This window comes from Schistocerca cancellata, chromosome 6 (assembly GCF_023864275.1).
Source record: "Schistocerca cancellata isolate TAMUIC-IGC-003103 chromosome 6, iqSchCanc2.1, whole genome shotgun sequence".
In the NCBI taxonomy this organism is placed as follows: Eukaryota; Metazoa; Arthropoda; class Insecta; order Orthoptera; family Acrididae; genus Schistocerca; species Schistocerca cancellata.
Genome location: NC_064631.1, coordinates 609,280,509 through 609,300,557, shown reverse-complemented (window position 1 = coordinate 609,300,557; position 20,049 = coordinate 609,280,509). Strand labels below are relative to the sequence as shown.

Sequence of the window (20,049 nt, the reverse complement as noted above, 5' to 3'; positions counted from 1 at the left end):
ATCCTGATTTAGGTTTTCCGTGATTTCCCTAAATCGCTCAATGCAAATGTTCCGATCGTTCCTTTGAAAGGGCACGGCCGACTTCCCTCCCCGTCCTTCAAAAATGGTTCAAATGGCTCTGAGCACTATGGGACTCAACTGCTGTGGTCATCAGTCCCCTAGAACTTAGAACTACTTAAACCTAACTAACCTAAGGACATCACATACACCCATGCCCGAGGCAGGATTCGAACCTGCGACCGTAGCAACAGCGCGGCTCCGGACTGGAGCGCCTAGAACCGCACGGCCACCGCGGCCGGCCCCCCGTCCTTCCCTAATCCGGTGAGACCGATGACCTCGCTGTCTGTTCTCCTCCCCCAAACAACCCCAACCCCCCAACTAGTCTTGATGCTGTTCTTGAACTCGCTGCTCTGGAACTCGCGGAACTGGGCAGTCTTCGGCGTGGCGCTTGTGTCCTTTTCGTGTCGAGGACACTGCCGTCGCGATGGCTTGTCCTAGAGAGGGGTCGGTCCGGGTGCAACTGGCTGACGTCTTCTCCACAGCCCTCTCTGCTCTAACGTTCCCGAAAGGCGTGCCTGCGGTTGACTTTACGCCGGAACAGTTCTCAGTACAGTGTACAGAAGAAAACAGGTCGATTTGATGTTTCTGAACTCTCGAAAGGCGTCTGATTCAGTAACATGTCGACAAAATTATAAAGAAAATACGTTCCTATGGGATATGTAATCAGATCTGGATCGAACGTTACGCGACATGCCGGACACCGCTCGGTATATGGAATGGAAAGTTGCGTACAGACACTGAAGTAATACATGGTTAGTGCACTAGGATCGTTGGTGCTTATTTTTTAATTAATGACCTAACGTATAATATTAGTTCCAGTCTCAAACTTTTCGCAGGAGTTCCTGTATGCTATATGCTAAAAATTACAGTAATATCGAGTTAAACCAGTCTTTTGCAAAACTGGTAACTAACGAAACATAAAAGCAAGGTATCCTGGGGCTACTGGATTAATGGCCCGCTGATAGTTAATCATCATACAAATATTTGTAGCAATGTGTAGATATGTGTGTCTGAACAACCATATAGACACAGTTGAAGTAAGGGAAAAGGTAGCCAACGATACACTGTAGAAAATGAGGAAAGCTGCAACTTGTCAACAAAACAATAGCACGCAAGTGTTGGGCTCTCTAGCACGTTGGGATAACAGGGGAAGTCAGAATGCTTAGAAAAAAGGACGGTGCGAATGGTCACAATTTGAGTGGCGAAGCAGCATAATAGAAATGTTGAAAACTCTTAACTGGCAGATACTCGAAGAAAGTTGCCACATATCCCACAAATACCTGCTTAGAACATTTCAAGAACCGACTGAAGAATGTGTAAAGCGAGAGATCCGTGTCTAATGATCGATGTTTTTAGAATCCACGCAGATTTTAATCGAAAAGGATTTATTTCTCTTTTATTTAACGTACTATGTTAATATTCTAATAGTACTGATGTTCCACTGTTCTACATCACTTTATCAAGTGCCTAAATGTCTGCTGATACGGAAATCTTTGTCTGAATGCTTGTCGTCCAAACGTCTTAGACACTGAGCGAGGCATTCAAGAAATGAACATGTTAACGCCTTCACATAAGATGTTGCCGCTTTAGATTTTCCAGGCGGCGCCTTTTTAGTTTTCAGTCCGCCACGTGGCTACATAATCAGGTTGTGTACACGCGGTAGGAGACACGTGCGGCGGAAACCTCGGCCCTCTCCGCTGTGACGCAACCCAAGTCGGATGTTTACTTCGCGGCTAAGGAAGGCCGCCGTGTTTCACAGTCGGCCCTTGTAGCACCTGATTATAGCCGACTAAGGTCGCGGTCCAGTGTGCAGCTGGTCCTAAACTACATGCTAAAAATGTAACTGTGCGTAGAGGGGACTGAAATATGTAGGTGTCGTATAGGAAAGTGTGTGCGTTTATACCGCCTTGAGCCGGTAGAAAGCGCTGATGACGACTGCGGTGTATAAAAAGCGCGTGCATTGTTTCACCAGTGTGGAGCTGGCCGACATGCATTTCATACATGGGACTGCACAAGGAAATGGATTAGCTGCTCAGAGTATGTACAGGGAGCGATTCCCGGATAGGAATCAGCCGTATCGCCAACATTCGAGCATCTTCATCTGGGGTTGCGCACGAGTGGATCGTTTTGTACTTCCACGCGTGGAACTGGCATTGTAACATATCGCAGAACTCCTACAGTGGAGGAACGAATAGTAAATACAGTAGAGGATAATACTCGGACAAACTCGATAGGTGTAGAACGTGCATTGGGTGTTAGCCATCAAAGTGTTTTTGAGGGTCTTGTGTGAAGACGGAATGCATCCGTATCATTTACAGACAGTGCAGGCAATGACCCCTCACGATTATCTTCCACGTCTCAAGTTTGCCCGTTGCTACACACCAGACTGCAGCCAATGAAACCTCCCATGTAGATGTTTTATTTATTGATCAAGGTACCTTTACGCGGTCGGGTATGTTGGACATCCATAATTCTAACCTGTGGACTCACAGTAACCCACACGACACAATAGCACATGCCTGTCAAGAAAGGTTTTCCATTAATGTTTGCACAGTAAGGTAGTAGGACTGTACAATCTGTCTACTCGTTTAACTGGCCACAGATACAGCACATTCCTACAAGAGGTCTTACCTGAACTTCTGGGCGATGTTCCTGTAGCTGTCCGCAGACGAATGTGGTTCCAGCACGATGGCGCCCCAGCTCAGGAATCACCTGAGGATCAGTATTGGACAGACGGTGCTGACCAGTTCCCTGGCCATCTCGTTCTCTCGATTTTACCTGCATGGATTTTTTTCTTGCGTCAAATGAAAAGCGCGGTATACGAGAGACCCGTCACGTCTGAAGAAGATCTAGTCGCCCGCGTGTCTGTTGCTACTGGACTTGTGATCGACATGCCTGACGTCTCTTCTAATGTACGCCGATCCATGCGCGGTCGCTGTGAATTGTGTACACCTGTTGGTGGCCGGTCTTTCGAGCATCTCTTGTAAACCAGTAATAAATTTCTGATGTCATTCATCTTCACATGCCTTATCAGTTTTCTGTATTTCATACTGCCGTACAAGTTAGTGTTGTAATGTGTCATTACTGCACTCACATTTCTATACAAAATATGCTTATTTAGGTCACCTCTACCTGCCTTTACGTTATTGACTCATAGTTTAGGATCACCTTGTATAACTAGAGAACGGTTGGAGGGCGACTTGGCAAAGCGTGTGCGGATCTTTGTTCACAGTTCATTCAGAAACAGTCTACTGACAAAGTCGGTATCTTAAATGCATTGATGAACAGTCACAGTAAATATTACTTCTCAGGAAGACAAATCGATCAGCCCTGTTCTCGGAAAAGTCTTCAAACCACTGACGACGAGTAAGCAGTCTCTGGTGATCTACCTCAAATTCGAAACGATCTTCAGGTGGCTCGTTAATAATATTAATAATGACAATTATAATAATGCTAAAAGCTGTTTTTTTAATATATCTTGGAAATCGGCTAGTTACAGTTTCTAAGTGAATGTTTCTGTGGTTCTAGGACCCGATTTTATGGACGCTATTCAGGCCTTTTACTATTAGCTTTTATTCCCACTTACCAAGAATGTAATTCTGACCGTAGGGTCAATTACAAGTGGGAAATTTCGTGCTTAAACATATGTCGAAAATGTTATGCATGGTTGTGCCCCAAAAGCGTCTCCACACCCTCTCAAATTACAGAAAATCGGCATACTACTGTCTACTAGAGATGTAAAACTGCCATATTAAATTGTTTAATTGCAATAGGCAAAGTTTAAAACGGTTTTATTGCGAGTTTATTTGGTTCCTTAAATTGCGGCAACCCGGGAGGCCGATGTGTTCTGGGGAGCTGCGAACATCTCCAGAGGGGGAAACCCTCATTGAAGGAAGTACAAGAACTAGAAGGCGAATAGGACAGCCGATCCACTGGCGCTGCCCCTGCGGTTGGGTTTTATGCGACTCTGAATACCTCCAGATATCACACACAAGATTTTCGTATTCTTTCACTCGCTGCACGCGAACTGTTACTGCTACAGAAAAAGTGAACAGGACCTTTTTGTAGGTAAATTAATGTAGTTGAATTTTGTACTGGGATACGTTTTCGCTAGAGGCTGCAATGGTCGAATTATTCATGAATAACGTACAAAAGTGACCAAACGCGTTTTTCTTAAATAACTCGAAAACCATAGCCTCCAGCGAAAATATACACCAAAACAAAATTTAACTATATTAAATTGTGCAAAAAGAACCGTTTCATTTTTTCTGTGAGACTAAAAGTTTGAGCATAGCAAGCGAGAGAACATGAAAATCTCGCATGTGGTTTTTGAAGGTTGCATAAAACGTATTGGTAGGGGCAGCTGAATCGTCCTGTCTAACTCCGTGGAAGTGTTTGTGTCCACCGTTGTTATCAAGCCTTTTGCAATGATGCGGCCTGTTGACAGTGTATAGTATCAGTAAGGAACACGAATTCTGGATGGAGAAACAGAAATCAGATGTAAATATTGCAAGGTACGTCCAAAATATGTTACACACATGAGCTCGTCACAAACTACGGCAAGATAGAAATAGAGGCACTCGCAAGTAGAAACTCCATGGAGTAGTGTTCAGCCAACGCCGTCTAAATCAGTAAGCATGTCTTGGTCTGCAGAGGCATGACGTGGGGTTACATATATCATCGTCTGCCATTCCATCTCTTACTGTCACAAACGAAGAAATTGACGAAAGTATTGTTAGAGCAGTGTATGCAACAAGTGTACCGCTTTCATTGTTAAGCTTCCAGATACTGATATACTGGCGAGTTACCTTCCAAAAGATACGACCTACCACTGAGGCATCTGTGCGTCACGCACTTGGAGGAGGTCTTCGAGGCCCAAAATAACATGGTGTGCAGGCAGCTGTTTTGCCAAAGATCCAGAAGTCACATTCGCTCGCATTCGCTGTAGATGACTGGACGGATGTTGCGGTAATAATGTGGTAATTTCGTAATATCCACTTCGCATGGAGTATTTCACAAGAGCATTCGTCCTGGAGGGTAAAAGGAAAGTACCCATTGTTGTACAGATACTATCACCGATGCTATCGAAGCGATAGGCAATGAAAATTTCATTGCTGTCATAGCAAACAATGCTCGAAATATGCTGGCTGCAGGCAATATTATAGACCAACGATATCCGCTTATCGCCAGCATTGGGTGCGCAGAGCACAGCGTCAACCTCCTAAGAAAAGAAATTATGGCTATAGAAGCACTTCACGAACTTAAACATCTAGCCAGAAAGATAATTATATCTCCGAAGTATAGCCATGTTCCCCTTGCAGTATTGTGGGATAAGAGGAAAGAAAAATGTGGTACGTCATTTGTCACACTCAAACTTCTATCTCGAACGCGATGGGCTGCTACAGTAATGTGTTTTGATAGCTTGTTGAAGAACAGGGGCTATACAGGAAACAGCTGTTTGTCCCAATGTGCAGTTCGAAAAGGTTGTGAAGAGTGACATGCTAGAGGCAGAGACTTAGCAGAAACTGGAAAAGGCTTTGCGATTCCTGAAACCTATGACGCTTTAACACTAGCAAAAGCAGATAATACCTTTTTTTTTCGAAAGTATATAAGCTTTTTCTGTGATTTTAGCAACAACTGCGGCAGTTCTGTAGCAGAGTGACATACTTCCTGCACAAGACCAGTCAGTTATTGAAGTTATCGTGAAACGGAGGAAAGAATTTACATGCAGAATTATACCCACAGTAACAGATCTTCTGTACCCTCGGTACAAGGTAGACGCTCTTACTGCAAATCCAGTCCGGAGCCGCGCTGCTGCTACGGTCGCAGGTTCGAATCCTGCCTCGGGCATGGATGTGTGTGATGTCCTTAGGTTAGTTAGGTTTAATTAGTTCTAAGTTCTAGGGGACTGATGACCACAGCAGTTGAGTCCCATAGTGCTCAGAGCCATTTGAACCATTTTACTGCAAATGTGGGAAGTCAAGCAGTGGACTGTGTGGCAACGCTAAGTAATTTGCTCCAACTGAGGCAAATCTAGCAAAATTTCGAGTTGGTGTAGCTTTCTTTTCGAGAGATTATCTCTGTGCTGCTGTCTATCACGTATGTCCATGCAACTGGTGGCGAAGACTGTGCAGTAAGCAACCTTTGCGCAAACTTTTGGCATCAGTGATTTCAAATGTACCACCAACATCACTTGCGGCAGAACACAGGTGATCCGCTAATGGCCATATTCAAACAAAAGTTCGAAACCAGTTGGCTCCAATACGGACAGAAAAACTGTTTCAGTTCAGTGGAAACCGAGATATTGTATTTTGATACAGGAGGTATACAAAGTCTTCCACAACATACCTCTCTTTCGTCGGCTGAAGATCCAATTTATGACTGTCAGTATATTGCAAACTGAGGCATTAAATTTGTAAATTTACTTGACATATCAAGGGCTACCTTTGTTCAAGGGGAGGTGTTATTATTTCTTGTATGCTACAGTTTTGTCTTCTGGTCCAAGTGTAAAATTTTTGCCTGGAATAAAGGAAATGAATCATTTAAGTAACATTTCTGAATTTAAATAATTGTTTGGCACATCGTAAATTATGAGCCTGAAATATAAACTACAGAAATAATTTTTTTCTTGATATACTTTTCCCAGTCCATAGAATTGTACAATTTAAGCTTGTTACTAAACCACTTTGAACCAACTTTTGTTTTAAACCAATCTTACTGAACCATTCATATAACAATGACTGTTAGGAACTATTTGCCCACTTTGTTGAGCGCATTACTTCGACCAGTCCTTCGGGAAGCTTTTCTCTATGCAGTTGCATCGTCCTCCGTAATGTGTAGTGTATGTTCTAATATCTGTCAGCCCTGCAAAGTACTCCTCTACTGCTCCTCGTAGTGCCACTTTTGCTATTCGTGGATGCCTGGAAGGTGTTCCACTGACCTATTCCTTCTACTAACAAGGATCTTCCATAGAGTTGTTTCCTGATATATTCATTTCAGTACTTACCCTTTTGCACTTTATCTGTTCAGTAAATTTTTAGGATTATTGGATAGAGCTACATTTCATATGTTTCCATTTCTTGTTCTTCGGCGTTTGCGTTGCTCCATATTTCATTTCCAGACAGTGCTGTGCTCCCGACTGTGCTCCCGAAACACACTTTAAGGAACTCCATTTCTATATCAATATCTGATACCAGTCACTTATAATATACCTTTCTTGCTTCGAACATCCCATGTTATCTAACGGGGAATTTTTTTTCTGTTCTCCTTTCTGTTACCTTCATCACCGTCGTCTTTACTTCGTTTAACCTAAAGCCGTATTCTCGTGAAGTAAGCTGTACAATCCTCTCATCAACTTCTGACATCTTCCCAAAACAACTGCGTCTTCTGCGAACCTTAGCCTTCTTATCCGTTCCTCTTGCATTTTTATTGCTTTTCTGAGATTGCCTTCAATGCTCTTTTCTTCAGTTCGTTTTCGACCATCAAGTTGAACAACAGTGACGATTAATTGCAACCGGTGGCGAAGCTCTACAGAGGCTTTTGAGGCTTGACCTATCCAAAAATTTTAGCGAGTTCTCAAAGAGAACACAACTGATAGAAAATAAAAGATCCAGATTGGCTCAAAACATGTACTACATGCTGGAATTTCAGTTTGCGAACAGTTCAGACAATATATATAAAATACTATGAATTGAAAGACATTTTCCAAAATATCACACAGATGATGAAGATCGGCTTGCAGAGTCGTTTAATAGTGCTTCTGGCTTGCTTAGCTTTCTTAATAAAACCCAATTCCTTTTCCTGCTTTGTCTTTATAAAGAAATATTTGTATTCGTTGACCATCTCCATGCACTTCTTCAACGCAAAATTGCCTGTGATATTAGTATGTGTAATAGTGGGATCAAGAAACTGTCAGTTTGTTGAAGGATATGAGATCAGAAGAAACAGTGATCTCATGCACTGAAAGCTGTAAAAAGAAATTTCACAGTCAAATGAATGTTAGTGACGAGACTTCCAGTCCCTTAAGATTTATCGTATCATATCGTAGATAATATGATACTGCAAATGGAAATGCATTTTGGAGGTCATCAGATTATTCAGTTTATGGAGTTGGTTGATAAAAAACCGTTTGGAAATAATAAATGAAATTTCCCAACAATGAAATTGAAAGGCTTCCTCACACCTTTCGCATTCTTCAACGAAGAACAAAAGGAAACTCAGTTAGAAAACATTTATATTGATAAACATAAATATTAATCACTGCAGATCTTCTGAAATTTATACTGAACATGGATCTTCAAAATATTTATAACGAAGTAACAAAGCTTAACAAATTGATTCATACACTCCCTGTCACTGCTGCTTCTTCTGAAAGAAGTTTGAGCACCCATAAAAGAATTAAAAACTGCCTTTGCATTTCAATGACAAATGATAGGTTAAGGTCTTTCTGCACAGTTGTTTTGGAAAAAAAACCTGGTTAAACATCTTACAAGTGATAAGAAATTTAAAGATAACGTGATTGATAACTTTGCTACTAAAAAGAATCAACGCATGGACCTCCTGAATAAAAAGATGTAAGCTTACCCACAATTAATCCATTAGTTTAGCCACTGTTTGCGACCCTGCTTTTCTTGTTATTTAACTTTTATTACCCCCATTTGCGTTTCGACGCTTAACTTAATAACGTAGCACAAGCCTATTGCCATATAGGAAAACCAGCGTTGGGCTAAATCACAATACCCTCGACTTCATAGCTCTCGACAGTCGAATAGGGTCCGCTCAGAGAAGGGGCAGGTTACCCGCTAACTGGATGTGGGCGTGTGTCGGCTTGAAGCAACACGAAGTATAATCAGATGCATAGCAGGCCCGGTTGGCCGTGCGGTTTAACGCATGTAGCGCCTTTTTCAACGGTGTTAGTCACAAACATACTTTTCAGCAGTGTCACATCTACTACACTCTGGATGAACCCATCCACGGCAAATCATACATCGATACCACAGCTCCCTGTTTTCCCTGTTTCCACTCAGTAGACAGACGGGACTGTTCTCAGTAAATGTGCCATGTTTCTTGTAACAGGGGTCAGTGTCATCCACGTCATCGTCACTACAGAGTTTGTTCAACAGTGGTCTAAATGATCATCTGATCAAGACTCAGATATTCACATTCCTAAGATCTTATCTTTGATGCAAACTTTCTGAACTCACTTTTCCCTTAGGCTTTAACTCTGATTTTCCTAAAGATAAACTTCTTTTGTTTCTTAATTTTGCTTTTTTACTCTCTGCAGCTTTTCCTAAACTACCTTAGTTAGGGCTCTTTCCATAAGTTTAGGAGAGCTTGGTAAAGGAGAAATATCTTTGAACTGTAGCTCAACTGCAAGCTGAACTTCTAAGTCTTTGTCTGCATCGTCGAGGACACTGTCTTTGAAGAACAAAGTGCCACTGTCTCATTACTTTCATCATTTTTAGCGCTGCCATTCTCAGAAACTGGTGTACGTAAAGCTGTCTCTTCTTCTGGATGCAGTAGCATTAAGTCGTCGTCACTAAAGTTGGTAGGATCTAAAAGGAAAATTCCTGTTTTACTGAAGCCAAACATATACCTTTTTCAATATCTGCAATCCTCGAAGAATTTGCTAAAGATAGGACAAAAGTCATAGAGTGTTATTTTCTGGTGGGGGTTAGCTTCGTTCAAATGTCACATTCATGATTAAATGAAGCCTTCAAGATGCTGAGAAAGGCCACATCTAAAGGTTGTAGCCTGTGGAAGCAGTGAGGGGGTAGTCTTACCACTACTATTCCATTGTATTTGCAAAAATTGTAGACTTCTAGGGACACCTGTGTAGTGTGATTAACTAAAATCAAAAGAATTGTATGGTTCTGAGATGAGATGCCTTGGTAAGTTAGCAAAATGCGCCAGCCACTTTGGAAACAGATCCTCAGTCATCCAACCATTCTTGCTACATTTATATATTGAATTTCGTGGCGCCCCTCCCTGTAGGGCAGGGCTCACACGAAGCCGAGGAAAAATAAACATGGGAGGCACATACGCCCCACTGGTGCTCACTGCACAACACCTGTAATATTCTTCCCACGCTCCCAGCATCTTGCTGAGCAAACTTGCTTAGATTCTTTGAGTGCTAAAATTTTTCCTCGCTTTTGAACTGAACTGTTGATATCTCCGTTTTCCGTTTCATCAAAATTATAAATTCTAGCGTCACCGAACTTGTCTACACGCATTAAAGCGGTGAGGTTCGAGAAAAAAAGGCTTAACTTCACTTGCGTTAAAAGCTGAGATCCGATTAACACTGGTCCGAATGCTGACTGACGAATTTCTTGTAAGAAACCCTGCGAACCAATTCTTTCCAGCTATTTTGGATGACTTATTAAAAGTATGCTGAATATTATTTGCCTCGACATGTTTATACACTGATCTCATCAGCTCCACTGAAGGTATTCCGGAAATGTCTTCGCTAACAATAGCACACTATTAGCTGTGTCATCTCCCTGTTCATTACAAAATGCATGTTTTTTTTTACCAAAACTTACTTTAGAACAGTTCCCCGTGACAATATGACTCAGCATTTTTCATTCTTATTCTAACCCAACAATCACGATGTTGACTGTTAACATTTGATGATGTCTGAAACAAGTTCAAAAAATGCTCAGTTAAATAGAGCTAATTTAAATATTGTTACTATTAACATTCTTTCCTTACTTGTACACACGTGATCTGCTGATTTTACAACAAAGCAGTCGAAATCAAATGAAACCAGTTGTCGAAAACGACTGGGGCATTAAAATCACACTAGCTCTTTGGATCTGATTGCAGTTCCTTCCGCTTTGCGGCAGCACTTTGCAGCCCTCTGTAGTCCCTCTAGGAAACTGGAAAAAGCTGTGCACGGTGTTAACCCACTGAGCAGCATTGCCCCGCTTTCCTGTACTTTTTCTTTGAACGTCTTTTACTGTAGTTTATTCCATAACTGGGCGGCCCAGGTAAGGCAACCCGGAAAACTCTCCGAAGATTTATATCTATGAGCACTGGAAACGTCCGGAACAAACTCTTCTTGGATTTTGGAGAGATGTGTCTGTCGGCTCGAACAGGGCTGCACGTATAGCGTGAAATCGACTGAAATGTCTACCACTGGTTCCCTTGACGGGAAATATCACTTTACACGCGCCACGTTTAATGTGAGTATAGTATTGTCCGAAAAAAAAACCGAATTCAGTAGATTACTGCTGAGAAAATGTGTCCCTACAGGGTCGGAAACGACACTTACGCCTCTGATTAAAGAGTATTAGGTCACGGCATAACAAGCTCGTGATTCACGTATCGAGAACTTATCATCAACTTCAATGGAACGTGTGGAGAAGAGTGTCATCCCTAGAAACTGTTTCATATGGATTCATGTAAACACTGATTTGAAGCTGCTCTCCATGCTACTCTTTCCTGTACAAGCCTCTTCATTTGCGAATAACTACTGCAACATACACCCTTCCGAATCTGCTTAACGCATTCATCCGTTAGTCTCCCTCTACGGTTTTAACGCCCCACTCTTACCTCTAACACTAAGTTAGTGATCTCTTGATGTCTCAGAATGTGTCCTATCAACCGGTCCCTTCTGGTAGTCAGGTTGTGCCACAAAGTTCTTGTCTCCCCAGATCTGTTCACTACCCCCTCATTAGTTACATGATCTCATCTAATCTTCAGCATTCTCCTGTAGCACCACATTTCAAAAGCTTCTATCCTCTTATTGCCTAAACTGTTTATCGTCCATGTTTCACTTATATACTTGGCTTACTCCATACAATTACATTCAGAAAAGACTCCTAACACTTCAATCTACATTTTGTGTTAATAGATTTCTCTTCTTCAGAAACGCTTTTTTTGCCATTGTCAGTCTACATTTTATATCCTCTCTACTTCGCCCATCATCATTATTTTGCTGCCCAGATTGCAGAGCTCATCTTTTACTTTAGGTGTCTCGTTTACTAATCTAATTCCCTCGCCATCATCTGATTTAATTCTACTACATTCCATTATCCTCGTTTTGCTTTTGCTGATGTTCGTCATATATCCTCCTTTTAAGACACTGTCCAGTCCGTTCAGTTACTGTTCCAAGTCCTTTGCTGTCACTGACAGAATTACTACGTCGTCAGAAAATCTGAAAGATTTTATTTCATCTTCCCGGACTTCCGTTCATACTCCAAAGTTTTCTTTGGTTTTCTTTAATGCTTGCTCAATGTACAGATTGAATAACATGGGGGTAGGCTATAACCCTGTCTCACTCCCATCTCAACGACTGTTTCCCTTTCATGGCCCTCCACTCTTATACAGTAAGCCGTCTGGTTTCTGTACAAGTTGTAAATACCCTTCCCTCGGTCTGTTTTACCCCTGCTTCCTTCAAAATTTCAGAGAGAGTATTCTCTAAGTCAACATTGTGGAAAGCTTTCTCTAAGTCAACAAATGCTATAATTATAGGTTGGCCTTTCGTTTACCTATCTTCTAAGGTAAGTCAGTATTGCCTCGTGTGTTTTTACATTTCTCCGGAATCCAAACTCATCTTCCGCGAGGTTGGCTTCTACCAGTTTTTTCATTCTTCTGTGAAGAAGTGTTAGTATTTTGTAACGATAATTTATTAATCTGATAGTTCGGTAACATTCACACCGGTCAGCACATGCTTTCTTTGGAATGTAAATTATAGACGATCACGAATAGACGTATTTTTGTACAGTCTGTAACGATGGAAACAACTGTCATTACATTATAATATATACTTATTTGATTATTAATCACACCTCCCGATGTGTTAGTTCAAAAAAAGGTAAAAAAAGTATCCCGATTATCAGAATATTATAAGATACACCGAAAAAATTTCAAATGGAAAAAATGCCACGACGACGTTTCGAATACGGACCAGAGATTTGGTAGTCTATTGCCTGGACCATCCGACCGCCGACCTCATTCTGTTTGATGCACTGAGTGACGAATACACAAAGCATGAAAACCCAAAAACGTAATAACGCGATTATTAACTTTTGACCCCACATTATATTAATAAAATATGTTTGTTTTTAGAGGCTCTTTCGATGTATAGAATTTAAAATGCGATTTTCCACTATCATCTTTGACCTTCATTCATCAATTTTGACGTCGATTTTTTCATAAACTGCTGAGCGTGGAACAAAAACACGAAACACGTGTCTCACTATTTTCAGTATAGATCCTGCAAAACTTGATCAAAATCGCTGACCCACATGCCAGACCCTGCCCTTGTCAGAACACCGTGTCAGCGCTGCATACTGATGCAGTGCTGTGACAGGAACTGCATCAGCCGCGCGTCCCATCGGGGAGCTCCGTCGCAGCCGCAAGCGAGGTCGTACAGTGGGAAACGTAATTTAATGTAGCTGTCTGTGTCTCGGTGACGGCTACCGAGCGTTTCGCTGCTCCTAAAACAGTGGCGCTCTGGCGACGGTGCGGACTGCGGACACAGACGGTGAGCTGGCCCCGTTCTGTCCGCAGGGAGTCGAGCCCGAGCCCCGCGCTGGACGTGGCGGTGACGGTGCGCGGGCCCACCCCCGCGCGGCCGCCGCCCCCGCGCCTCAGCCTGTCGCCGCCCCCGCCGCCGCCGTCGGAGGTGCAGCGGCAGCCGCCCCCGCCGCCGCGGCCGCTGACGCAGCCGCCGCCGCCGGCCCCCGACGCCACCCCCGGTAAGCCCGCGCGGCGCCGCTTCTCGTTCAGCCGCACCCTGGACGCGGGCAGCCGCCTGCTGCTGTCCCCCGCGCTGCTGCGCCGCTTCCGGCCCGGCGCCGCCCCCGCCTCCTCCAAGCCGCCGCCCAGGGACGCGCAGCCCCCCGCCGCCCCCGACCTGCGCGGCAGCATCCGCCGCAGCCAGTCGCAGGCCATCCCCACGACGCCACCCCCAATCGGCGACGCCTCCGGCCTCAACTCTAGGGGTGAGTACCGCGGACCCCGTGTCGACGGTGCATGAACCGAGGACTTTAACAACGGGACGTTTACTGAAGACTTAACCCGCAGTGGATATGGTATTACTTTTTGCATGCGCTCGGTAATATAATAGCATTCGTATATAAAACTATCTCGTTGTGAAATCGCGTCTTGTGTGAGTTAAAAATCGAGCTTTCTAAGATATTCAAGACCTTCATCGTCATTAACTTTTTTTAACCTTCTATATGTACAGATATGAACCGCAGTAAGTGCCCTGACTGACTGAATGACTGACTCATCAATGCCCGCCCAAACCTGTAAGGACTGAAGGGTGAAATTTGGAGAGGGTAATGATCTTATACTGTAGGCGTCGTTTAAGAAGGTATTTTTCGAAATTCCACTCCTAAGGGGGTAAAATAGAGGATGAAAGGTTTTTTGAAATTAAGTCGTTATTAAGACAATTTTGAAGCTATACGAACGAAAATTGGTATTGGGTTTCTTGGTCAGCAATAAAGAAATACGTGTTTCTGCATTTTTGGAAATTTAACCCATATGTACGTGAAATTTTGGGTGAATGTTTTTACTAAAATGTAAAAAGAATTCTCGATTGCAAATAAAAAATGCATGTTTCAGTATTTTTGGAACTTCGAAAGGTAAATGTATGAAAATTTGTAATTGGCTTTCCTGTCAGAAATTTATAAAAAACACGTTTTCTACTGTTTGTGAAAATTCACATCCTAAGGGGATGAAATAGGGGAAGAAAATAGTTAGTAAAATATTTCGTTATGTTAAAAAATCGAAAGCTGAATCTATGAAGTTTGTATTTCACTTCTCGGTTAGATATACAGAAATACGTGTTGGGGAATGAATGTTTCTATGGAAATATTATCACAAGAACGCAAAAGCCTTGATTAAGAAAGACCTTGGATCATTAGCTACCAAAATCCCTTCTTGGTCAAAAGTATATTCGGAAAAGACAATGCGTTTATGGCATTGAATAGCGTGAAAAGTTTAGAAGGCGTTGCAGTTTGTGAACAACATAAATATTAGATTAGAGAAAAACAAAAAAGAACAAAAAACTGTACAGACCATACAGTCCACGCAAGCGAAGCAGCGGGCGTTAAGCTCGTAGTCCACACAAGCGGTCTACTACTGGGTGGAGAGACGTCACGTGGGATGACTCGCTTGTGCACGTGCGGGAAATGGACAGCTACCGGAGGTGATACAGCAGTGGGTTTCCTCGTAATGTCAGACCACTGGCAACTTCGTCATGGAAGATTATGAAGGCCTGACAAACTCTGTTAGCTTCTGTTTTACCTGTTTCTATGGGTATGTTGATGACAGCTTTTCTTAATCTGTCCTGGAAGAACGGACGATGTAAACCAGTTCTTGGACCACATCAATTCTGTACAATGGATATGAGATTTATAAGGAGTAAATAAAACGAGGTAATTTTTGATTCGGTGGAATGTAAGATAGGTGACTGAGTATAGGAAACCGACTATAACGAACGGAGTTTCCACTACCTACCCAGAAATATTCTGACTTGAAAATTTGTAATACACAGAACTAAGACAATGTCAGTCTGCAGTCTGAATTAAAAGACTTGAAGGACGTGTCCAAACAAAAAGAAATTATAAACTGCACCAAGTAAAAAATGCGTTCACTGTTAAATAATGGTGCGAACCTATTCTGCCAACGGCAAAGGTATTCCAACAGTATTCCTTACAATCCCCAAACCAAAACAGGGCCCGTGCTCTCGCTGTCCGTTTCTCCCATTTCCGCATGCAAATCCCACCCCAAATAACATCAATCCACCAACTATAATGACAGACCACTGCAGTATACGAAAGACACAAATTGCTCAGTCAGACAGCACCGGACGATAAAGTTAATGAATATCTTGGAAAACTCGTGATTTTACTAAAACCTGACGCGGGTTACACATCGAGAAATTTTTACGCGTATGTTGGTAACAAAGTTGCATGAACGTTGCGATTAAAATAAACTAATCTTTTGGACGCACGTGCGATAAACTGCTAAATGTCAAGCAAGAGGGACAATGTATTACTCGCTTCCACCTCTAACTTAACCTGAATGGCTTCAGCCTTATATCCAAGTATTGTACGGACAGTCCTTTATCGTAGATCCTCTTGAACTACTCAGTAACTAAGTTTTCCGTTGCGACTCTTCGAGCCATACTGCAAGCGTTTCGTTGATTTAGACGAGGGAGAAATGAAACCGGGTAATGGATTATTTGCAGGATAGGAGGTAGCATTGTCTTAGCACAGACGATAAAACGTAACCAGATCCAGAAGCCCAGCTCCAACGTCAAATCTAACGTACCAGCTCCATTCACCAAATCTAACGTGGTAATCCTGTCAATTCAGGTTTAACTTGGTACAGCTGATCGTACCATCTTTTACATATTTGGAGGCGATAATTTCGGTGCAGAAAGTCTTGGGTCACTATCAAACGTAAACCAATTAATCTGTTGACAATACTTGTTTATTTGTCACAACTTTACAGGAATCAGGACACACCAGATAGTACTCCAACCGCCCTCGTCACGCCCCCAAGGCTTTGGACAATGTGTATTTATACATCTTGTAACAATTACGTTCCTTGACATTATGTTACTTCATGTTTGATGTTACAGTTGCAGTAAGTTAATCTATCAAAAACTGACATTACAGAGTTTTAGTAGAAATTAAAACGAGTACAATGATAATTCATATTCCCAAAATAACTATCTTTTACAAGTGCAATTTTGAAACATACATTATGTTAACAATTAAGTTCTTATTATTCAGCCCAGAACATTCTCGAATATCTTTAGGTAATTTAATTAATTATGCGATTTTATTAAACAATTTTGAGCTGGTAATATTTCTACAACATAAAAATTACAAACAGAACGTTCAAAATGACTTTTTTACAACATTTGAAGGCTAAAATGCGGAGTAATTACGCACATCACAAAATCTTTAAATCGTGTTACAAAAAATTAATGAATCGTTCTTCTAACATTATTTACGGTACAAATTGTCTTTCTGAATCAGGTTATGTCTCCGGTTTAAACGAATCTTCTCTAGTTTTCGTAATATGTGGCCATTGCACTTAATTTCTCTATAGAATGTTCCAGAAACATTAATTACGAGTTTAATTACAGGTTTTTAGTTGGTAAGAATGTGTTGTTCTGACTTGCAAAGATACATAAATGTTACGCTTTTCCAAAATTAATGGTTTACACAGTTAATATGCGTTATGGTAACAATGAATTTTACTAATTGAATTATAATTACAAAACTGAATGGAAAAGGTTACTAACATTTATACACTATTAACACTGATTCCAGAACTTGTTCTTTCTCTTCAAAACATCTCGAAATTCATATCAAAGTGATAATGTAACTGTATATTACTGTACCTGATAAAGAACATACATTAATTGGCCTGTGACACAGTTTAACATTTTCGTTACAAGTATTTCACACTATTGCACTAAGTGACGTTATTCACTAAGTGTCATTATACACTACACACATCTGTTTTAGCGCGTATCGCATACTACGAAACCTGCTGTATCGGGTACTCCACACGACCCAACGTGTTTTGTTACAACGGCCAGTCCCATAGGGAGAGAGATTTCTCAGTTAAGACATGCGGGTGATACGCAAGGACGATTAATAGCGCATAAATGAAGAGTATATAAATTACTAGCGCATAACTGAAGAATGTATGAATTTTAGGGCACATCTGAAGCGTATTACGATAAACTGTAAATATATCTAATAGTTGGCTTCAGCATTGTAATCCGCAATCCACCACAGATTCCTGACATATACATGGAGCTATCTTGCCTTGCTGAAACTTGCCCGTGCACAGTTCAATTGAGTCAGCGTGCGGATTTGTAACGGTCGAACTGGGATTAGAATCAGGTGTCCATGCTTTGGGTCGCGAAAATTCCGATTGAACTGATTCATTTACAATGTATATAGCATCACACGGTTCACGCAGTATTCCTCGTTTGAAATCACACAGTTGCGCAAATTATCGAAGGAAAAGGAAGATTGAGATTTAAAGTCGACATCGAGGTCGTTAGAGACGTCAAGCTATCAAGTTTAGCGAGATTTCTGATGCAATTAAATTTCTGAAACGGCATTCCTGCGCTCTAATTTCGCTAACTGAAGAGACTAACCGCTCAATGATTGGCCACTCACACCTGTCTCGTTTTCCAAGAGCAGATCCGACTGCAGGGACGAAATGAAAGGAGACTAGATGTGGAGGCGGCAGTAACCTGTACAGCGCCTGCTCGCGGATCTCGTAGGCGGGGAACACTCAGTTCACAGCACACGAGGCAAACGTGACGTCATTTTGACACCACGCTCTGTGTCGAAGACCGCAGGACTTTGGTGATTTGGTATTGTCTGTACACTCAGGACTGCATGGTCTACTTTATTTATAACAGGAGATACTATTTCTCACTTCACATTACACTCTGTAACACTGAAGTCATTATTCAGAATAACACAAGGGGTTCCACAGGTTGTTGAGTATTACATCGTACACAACGGTAAGTGAGGTGGGCTACAGCGCGGTGCGGCAGCTGTCGTCGTAGGAAAACTGGGCAGGAGCAGAAATGACGAATACAGTAAACAGAAGTTTTACTTAGCTTGTAGCTTTCTCCAAGCTTTGCGAAGAAACCTTACAAAGAACAGACAGCAATTAAGTTAAGCTATTACAAGAAGCAAACTAAAGAGCGTAGTGCAATGTGAGGCTCCCGCTACTAATGCAGGAGCGAACTGTCAAAGGCTGACTAAGACTGCAGACTGTGACTGAGACTGGGTCGTGTAGCCGCCATCGGCCGTCCTATATTACGGCGGTAGAGGGCGCATCATTGGATCCACCGGGCCACGCACACATATACAGGGTGATTCAAAAAGAATACCACAACTTCAGGAATTTAAAACTCTGCAACGACAAAAGGCAGAGCTAAGCACTATCTGTCGGCGAATTAAGGGAGCTATAAAGTTTCATTTAGTTGTACATTTGTTTGCTTGAGGCGCTGTTGACTAGGCGTCAGCGTCAGTTGATGCTAAGATGGCGACCAGTCAACAGAAAGCTTTTTGTGTTATTGAGTACGGCAGAAGTGAATCGACGACAGTTGTTCAGCGTGCATTTCGAACGACGTATGGTGTTAAACCTCCTGATAGGTGGTGTATTAAACGTTGGTATAAACAGTCAACTACCCGAGGCGATGGATCAGCCGCCAGGCAGTCCGTGACAGAGCACTTTATCACTGGCCTCCAAGAAGCCCTGATCTTACCCCCTGCGATTTTTTCTTATGGGGCTATGTTAAGGATATGGTGTTTCGGCCACCTCTCCCAGCCACCATTGATGATTTGAAACGAGAAATAACAGCAGCTATCCAAACTGTTACGCCTGATATGCTACAGAGAGTGTGGAACGAGTTGGAGTATCGGGTTGATATTGCTCGAGTGTCTGGAGGGGGCCATATTGAACATCTCTGAACTTGTTTTTGAGTGAAAAAAAACCTTTTTAAATACTCTTTGTAATGATGTATAACAGAAGGTTATATTATGTTTCTTTCATTAAATACACATTTTTAAAGTTGTGGTATTCTTTTTGAATCACCCTGTATATTCGACGACCAAAATTATCTTGCGATTTTCTCAGTAACGCTTGAGAAGTACGCGGTACTGCTTACACGTTTTGTTGTCCTCATGTAGTACTACGAGTGTACGAAGTTTACAGTAAATCCGCGTTCCAAACGTCGTGGCCTCCCCATGTGAGACTGGGTCGTGTAGCCGCCATCGGCCGTCCTATACCACGGCGGTAGGGGGCGCTCGTAGTCAGATCCGCTGAAGGCGTGGCTCAGAGGGCGCGCGTCATTGGATCCAACGGGTCCCTGTGGGACCGCTGTCGGCATCTGTGAGAAATATCTGTCTCCGTTACCAAAATGTCCAAAACTAAAGCAAAAAACTGTTGTTTCCCCATCCTGTGTCTAATTCACGATATAATCAT

General features: G+C 42.2%; 1 protein-coding gene across 1 annotated transcript in view; it reads left to right on the top strand.

Moving 5' to 3' along the window:
* Positions 1–20,049, top strand: part of LOC126088450 (ras-associated and pleckstrin homology domains-containing protein 1-like) — a 350,087-nt gene that overhangs the window by 92,968 nt on the left and 237,070 nt on the right. Inside the window, exon 2 of the mRNA XM_049906592.1 lies at positions 13,576–14,009. Coding sequence (XP_049762549.1) covers positions 13,576–14,009 — 434 coding nt within the window. The remainder of the gene's footprint in view (positions 1–13,575; positions 14,010–20,049) is intronic.